Source organism: Nestor notabilis, unplaced genomic scaffold (genome assembly GCF_000696875.1).
Source record: "Nestor notabilis isolate BGI_N333 unplaced genomic scaffold, ASM69687v1 scaffold17020, whole genome shotgun sequence".
In the NCBI taxonomy this organism is placed as follows: domain Eukaryota; kingdom Metazoa; phylum Chordata; class Aves; order Psittaciformes; family Psittacidae; genus Nestor; species Nestor notabilis.
In genome coordinates, this window is record NW_009912720.1 from 80,457 (window position 1) to 88,142 (window position 7,686).

General features: G+C 42.3%; 1 protein-coding gene across 1 annotated transcript in view; it reads right to left on the minus strand.

Moving 5' to 3' along the window:
* Nucleotides 1-7,686, minus strand: part of LOC104410749 (voltage-dependent L-type calcium channel subunit alpha-1C-like) — a 115,188-nt gene that overhangs the window by 71,902 nt on the left and 35,600 nt on the right. Inside the window, 7 exon segments of the mRNA XM_010021005.1 lie at nucleotides 1-126; nucleotides 588-789; nucleotides 1,684-1,830; nucleotides 1,938-1,990; nucleotides 2,676-2,783; nucleotides 3,933-4,020; nucleotides 5,092-5,198. The exon segment at nucleotides 1-126 is cut by the window's left edge and continues 9 nt beyond it. Of these exon segments, the coding sequence (XP_010019307.1) occupies nucleotides 1-126; nucleotides 588-789; nucleotides 1,684-1,830; nucleotides 1,938-1,990; nucleotides 2,676-2,783; nucleotides 3,933-4,020; nucleotides 5,092-5,198 (831 nt within the window).

Consider the following 7,686-nt stretch of genomic DNA (forward strand, 5'->3'; position numbering starts at 1 on the left):
CAGAACGAACATCAGGTATTCAAAATAGGTGGAGTTGACCACATACCAAACTTTGTACTGGTACTGGTTTTTAGGGATGTATCTCCGCAGGGGCCGGGCTTTCAGGGCATATTCTACACACTGGCGCTGTGAAAGAGGCAGAGTAGGTTTAAAATAAAAACAAAATACAGAGTTGGTCAGCTACCTCCAAACATAATAAAAATAATATGTGTTTCAAGTTTTCTTACTGAAATGAAAATGCTTGGTATAAGCATTTCTTTTAGGTCACAATCCAAATGTGGTTATTCTACCCATTGAAGAGTTACATATGCATTTACTTTGGCCAGACAATATCAATTAGTCATGATCATCTAATCTCAGTGAACCAAATGGCATAGCACATATTTTTAAGTAAACGTTGTCCCTTGAACCGATCTCACAGCAAGACTTTTTCTTTAATTTCACTCTTGAAAGATGGCAGTGAAGCCAGCTTATTGTTTTACCTTCTTAGCAGTTTTCACATGTTCCTCTCTGTACGCATTTATGTCTTAAATGGTTATTCTCAATGTATTTTCTATCTTTGGTGGTGACAAGGTGTTGTAAATTACCTGGTTTTTGTCCAGCTCACAGTTCTTGTACTCTTGTTCTCCTTGTTCCTGAAATGTGACGATGACGAAACCAACGAAGATGTTCATCATGAAGAAAGCAATGATGATGATGTAGATAATAAAGAAGATGGAGATCTCAACCCTGTGATTATAGATGGGTCCCACATCCTCCATGTGGGAATCAATGGACCTATACAGCAACCTGAAAGCAAACACGAGCCCAATGCAGAGAAAATCTGCAACTGCCTTGAGGTCTTATAGGTGATGTTATAAAGTTTAACTTCGTGACTTTCTTTTACTTGTATCAAAATTAATTCACTCACAGCTGTGCAGAGTGCAAACTCTTGCAAAAGAGAAGACATGGCTTTTACTAAATTTACACATTTGAACCTGTTTAGGGGTGAAATCTTTTTGTAGTTGAACAATTACAATTTAAAACAGAAGCATGCCCTTCAGTTAGCAGAAGACAGGAGAGTCTGTGTGGTTGGCAGCTCAGTTTTGCGAGAAAAGGGGATCTCAGCATTTTAACATTTGTTAACATTGCTGTTGGCATCACCCTGTGACACAGGTCAGGGTCAGCCCACCTGGTACCCTGCATGCCTGTGTCACTCTGACAGAGTGAAGCTGTGGGAGTCCCTCACCCTGTGGCACAGCCATCACAGGTTTGTAAGACATCCCATCTCTGCCCATATTGCAGAGATACCACCGCTAGGTTTCATACGGCCCTGCTGGCTCCATCAAGAAACTTGCAACACCTAGCAATACTGGTAAGTGCCTGACAGGCATTTTATATCCATTTATATATATATAATATTTGTAACAAATATCACTATCACTGCTACTACTAGCAATCATTTTTTAAGAGCTAGAGACAGTGCTATGCACTGTTTAGAAGTACAGAAACAGCAATTTCTTTGGGCCCTGAGGAATTTACAAAGTACATAATACTACAATTACTGCTGCTACTATTGCTATGTTTAATGCTTTAGATTTATTTAAATACTTAGGATGGGAAAGACTATGCTCTGCATTTGAATTTCTCTTTTGAAATGAATGAGGGTATTGCTACTGTTGCACCCGTCCAAGAAGCACTCACTCTGGCCAGCCCTCAAAGGTTGAGACAGTGAAGAGGGCCATCATGGCAGTCAAGACATTGTCAAAGTCAAACTTGCTGTTCTCCCAGCTCCGGGGTTGTATCATCGGCTGGTTGACCTCGCCATCCTTATATGTAATGTAGTACCCTCTGTGGATGGAGAGCAGAGAGAGAACATGGCAGAACTACTCTTCCAGTACAAGGCCCTGAGAGTGGGTGGCCAGTGAAGGGGGATAACTGGGAAAGGTCAGACCCACCTGCATTCTGCTTCTGTCTGCTTGGAGCTATCAGTGCAGCTGTACAGCTTGCCCTTGAAAAGATAAAAAGAGGAATGAAGCTTCTTTTCCTGACAGCACAAGGGTTAGGGCAGATCATGTAGCAAGGAGACTGTGTTTTCTACTTGCTTAACCAACTATAAGCATGTTTACATGCTCTTTTGCAGGTAGATGTGAGCAAACTGGTATGAGAGTTGCCTGCATCTGTGTAGTCCAGAGCACAGTACTTTTATGTGTATGTCCTGAGGTGCATGACTACTGAGTGCTGCAGAACAGTTGTTGTCAGAAGGGTGGTGAAGGGCAAAGAAATAAAAGCATACATAAAGAAGTGAATGAATAACCTCCTGTGATTATCTGGCATGTCCCTCTCTCTAGAGATGGGAGGTAGACAGCCTGCAGGTACCAACCCTTTAGAACAGCCCCCTTCACCTCCCTGGCACTAAGTCATGCTACAAGCTATTTAGTGAAGAATATTACTATGTTACTGATTTCTTATGATTACAGATGAAGGGCAGAAGTTCTGAATATGCCTGGTCCAGTTTTGGGCAACTGCTGGTAGGAGGAGCCCAAGTAACACTGACAGTGCACTGAAAGGCAAATGTTTTGCCTTTCGCATACAAGACTCCATCTCCCCTTCCCAGGCTTCTTGGTGGTAGTTTTCTTCCCATCCTGCAATACAGTTCAGAGTATTGGATGAATAAATGGGTCTAATGGTTTTACCTTAAACAACTGTACTCCAATGCAGGCAAACATGAACTGCAGCAAAGTGGTGACAATCACAATGTTTCCGATGGTTCGGATAGCGACAAACACACACTGCACCACATGCTGCAAATGAAAGATAGGAATAAAAGTAACTTGCAGGATTGTTCTGGCTCTTCTGGCTAAGGGAGAAGACCAAGACTTAAAAGTACAATTAAAAGATTTACTATTAACAATTGCCCAATAACTAATGTCTCACGAAAGAGGAGAGAATGTTGTTACATTCCTCACTGTACTCTTAGGAAGTGGCAGAAAGGGACAGAAAAATACCAGAACTCAGCTCTCTGAAACTTTGAGCAGCACTGACTTGGACAGTTAGGCAATCACCAGCCCACAGGAAGGAGTTTATCTAATACAGTAAGGCGATGTTAAAATAGACTTGTGAGCCCATCTGTAATCCCAGCAAACTACATCATTTAACCTCAGTTGTGATGGGTGGGACACCCAGCTGGAAAGCAGCTTGGCAGAAGAAGACCTTGGGGTTCCAGTGGACACCGAGTTGAACATGAGCCCTTGCTGCAAAGAATGAGTGTTATTCTGGGTTGCAATGGCCAGAGCACTTTAAGCAGATTGAAGGAGGTGATCCTTCCCCTCTGCTCAGCACTGGTGAGGCCACACCTGGAGTACTGTGTCCAGTTAGGCTCCTCAGTACAAGAGAGATATGGATGTACTGGAGGAAGTCCAGCAAAAGGCCATAAAGGTGATTAAGGGACTTGGAGCATCTCTCCCAGAAGCTAAGGCTGAGAGAGCTGGGACTATTCAGCCCTGGAGAAGAGAAGGCTCAGGGGGAGTCTTGTCAATGTATATAAATACCTGAAGGGAGGGTAGAAAAAAAAAAGCAAGCAGAGCCAGGCTCCTTTCAGTGGTACCCACTGATAAGACAAGAAGCAATGGGCACAAACTGAAACTCAGGGAACACTGGGAAACACTTTTTTATTGTGAGGGTGACTGAGCATTGGAACAGGTTGCTCAGAGAGGTTGTGGGGGTCTCCCTCCTTGGAGATATTCAAAAGCTATCTGGGCATGGTCCTAGGCAACCCGCTCTTGGTGGGCCTGCTTGAACAGGGTTCTTGGACAAGACAACCTCTGGAAGCCTGTTCCAACATTAACCATTTTGTGACTCTGCTGAAACACTACTTGAACCACTGCAAAAGTTCTTGTAGCCTGAAATAGCTTGAATTTATAGTTTAGAGAATACATTCGGCCTCTTCTAACCTTTAGTCCTTTGGCTCTGTTGATGGCCCTCAGTGGTCTAAGGACTCGCAGAACACGCAGGATTTTCACCACATTGATGGCACTGGACCTGGAAGAAAGTATTGGAAGGTTTGAGAGATACAGCAACATAGGAGGTGTGCTGTGAGGGCAGATGGATTTCACGCACTCTTTCTTGTTTGAAATCCTACATAGCCTTAGACTGCTTAGGATAGTTAGAGTCAACTCTTTGCTATGCCACTTCAGGAGTAAGGGAACTACTCTCTGGTGGTATCTTTGTAGGTCTTGCTTTCTGATCTGGGCAGGCTCAGTATACATTCTCCTGGCTTTCACCATCTCTGCTGTATTAATGAAGGGAATGGAACATAGGCAGTGTATTTTATTTTTTATTTTAAAGCAGGGCAAGCTGCCAAATACTCTGTAGATATCTGATACAGAAATTGTGCCAAGATGTAGTCATCACAAGATATTTTCAGATAAGGCTTAAAGAAGCACTCCACTGAAATATTCATAGAAGAGTGAAAACTCCAGGTGACGCCAGCATTAAAGGTATACCATACACCTGGAGTGTGATCCTGCAATGTGTCTGGCCTCTGATCCCACAAATCAGTTGAGTGCATACATAAATTTAAGGATGTGGAACTCCCAGTGCATTGACTGGTATGACTTATGTACTGAATTTTAAGTACTGAACATAATTATCTTCTACAACAGAGCTCTCTGCATCTCCCAAGACTAAAACCCTGACTGAGAACCTTTTCCATGCTGTATGACATCAAGCCCTCCTTACTGATTTTGGAAACAGGTTTTTTACTAACATATTAAGAGCCTAGTTAAGTCTGTAAGAAAGAAATAGCAGGTCAAAATGAGCAATGTGCCATTCTTAAAAACTTGACTGAAAGTCTAATGGACCTAACAAATCCTTCTGCTTGACTAGTTGGCTTAGCTCTGGAACGTAAGTGAGCTGCTAACCTGTAATGGTGACAACTGGGAGCTCATTTCTTATCAGGTGGGAAACTACTTAGAAAACTCCCTAATCAACACATAAAGTTCCACACCATCAAGTGAATCAATAAACTAAAAATCAATGAGCCTGAGGTATTACCTCCCAACCCAGCCCTACAATCCCCAAAACACAGCCAGTTGAAAATAGCTCACTCACTGGATCCCGAAGGAGATGAGAGAAACGCTGACCACCAGCAGGTCTAAGATGTTGAAATAGTTTCTGCAGAAGGAGCCTTTATGGAGGAAAGCCCCATATGCGGTCATCTGCAGGAAGGCACATGAAGACACAAACACACTTTGCCATTAGCAACTGTTCAGAAACCAAACACATCTGGTTGTGCCCAGAGTATGTAACTGGGGAGGGACAGAATTTCTAACATAACAGAAAATTTACCCCCAGACTCTAAAGGAGAAGCTGAACACCCATTGAAAGAATAGAGAGTGAAAAAGACAGTAAGACAACTATAAAAGACCTAACTAGGGAAGTCAAACACTACGTTCAGTGAGGAAAATATGCACTATGAGTGCATAAAGTACAGAACATTTAGAATCAGCAAAGCAGTAGAATGACTGTTTGCAAAAAACTACTCTTTGCAATCATATGCTTTTTCCTTTTTCTTCAATGGCAGAGGACACTTGTGGGTATGATGCTTGTATTATATAAAGGCCTCTTGAGTTAAATTGAATAAAAAATATAAAATAAAAAGGGCTCTTTTGTAACGTTTTTCAATTCTTAGGCCAGCTGCTGTGGACAGCTGAGTTCTCTTTCCTCTGTGAAGAAAAAACAGAATCCCTCAGGAATTTGATGCTTTGGAGCTGAACTGAAACAACAGGAGGAATTCCTGCTCTCTTCAATTTGCTCCTTCTGTTCAGCTCAGTCTGTATTCCTTTTCCTATCCCTATTCAGGTTTTTCCATTTTTATTCTAGAAGCAGTTGCCTTTTCCCCTTGGTTTTCCTCACAATGCCTAAGGTAAGGTTCTTTGAGACAAAGTGGTTTCTTAGTGGAGGTAATCAATATGAACATCACCTAGTAGAGGAGGGGAAAGATTTTACATCTTTCACAAGGGACACTCTGCCCCATCTGGTTATGAAGGGGTATTGAATACCTGTTGGCTTTAAGGAGGATGTCACAGCTCCGGAATTAGTTTAAGTGACCGTGTAAATGGTAAACAGAAATAAGTCTCACCCACAATGTCAGACCTAAACACCTCTGAGGTCAGAATTTGAATTTCAGACTGAGCTCAGTTACAGAATGTAATTAAATGAGTCTGGCATGGTTAAAGAGGGTGAGGTGATGGGATATTTGTACCACCTACCTTAGACTCAATGAGCAATCTAAGTAGCTGCTTTGAAGAAACCCCATCCCCACAACAGCTAATGTCCCTCCATTACCTGGATTAGGAACACGGGCTGCTATATTTGGTCCTCTGAATTCCATCTAAGCTAGATGTCTAAAGTAACTTGAAGCAGACATCGTGAAACTGTTCCTCAATGACGAGCTCTAGCCAGACTCCCAGCAAAGAAGTGTGAACTAGAAACTGAGTTTTCTGGCTCCTGATAATGGCTCAGGATGGCTTACTTGCTAGTGGTTTCCAGGCATGCCTACCTGGGACAGCCTTATTCAGAGGAAGGGTGGAAGGGAACATGGTATTCAGATTATTTTTTTCACCAAACTTCCATGACACCAGGGAACTGCCTATCAATCAGACAGAACTTAGAAGGGGAGGAAGTATAAACTCTGGTCTTGGCTTAGAATTTATACTTATAAACACATTCATTTGGGGAAGGGGGAAGGGGTTCTTGCCATAACAAAGGTGGTAAATACGCCTGGTTAGATTTTGTATGGCAATCTTGAAAGAAAGGAGACACCATTGAAATCAGGAGGAGAAGCTCTGCTAAGTTTAAGTTAAATGCAAACTGTGGTTCTCTCAAGCCCGCTGAGAGATTATGTTATCTCAGAAGAGACTCTCAAAGAGTATATAGTCTATGCCTGTCTCCCACCTGGGGCACTGAACAAGCTTTTAGGATGACAATTAAAAATCCTTGGTGGTCACCTTGTTAATATTCACCAGACTCCACCATGGTAGTGTGAAGCTTGCAGGTGTCATCAGCAACATGAGGTCAGAGGAAATTGTTTCTCTACAGCCTTGAACATCTTTTGGTCATTTGTTCTTTTGGTTTTTACCATTTAGGCTAACTTTTCTGTTGTGCAAAACACTGTGCTCAATTCAAGACAGCAGAGAAACATGCACTGAGAAACCAATGCAACTTGTGAGGCAGGAACTAAGGACAAGAACAGGAGAATTTCTTAAACAATTGTAGTCCTTGTGCTCCTCTCCCATTTGAACTCAGAGAATATCCAGGGGTGTTGACATGAACCCACTGAAGTTAATAGGAGGACATCAGGAACGCTCCTCTGATGCACTCCCCTGATGAAAACAGAGCAATACACGAGTGGGTTTGATTAGGTTCTGCTGCCACTGAAGTCATTAGGAGTGTTACTATCTGCTTCAGAGGAAGCAGAATTAGTAATTCTAAATTCAAACAGGTGTCTTGAGCTATGGTTTTATTTTTAAGTGTTGCTGTTGAGATGTTTTCCTCTTTTGACAGGCCTTTTTGATCAGCCATTTGGTATGTGCGTGTTCAGATTTATTGTGCAAACAGATGCACACTGCACAGAAGCATAACATGTGCATCTCTTTGGAGAACATTATGGCTCTGGTGATTTTAAGTTGTACCAAGAAGCACTTT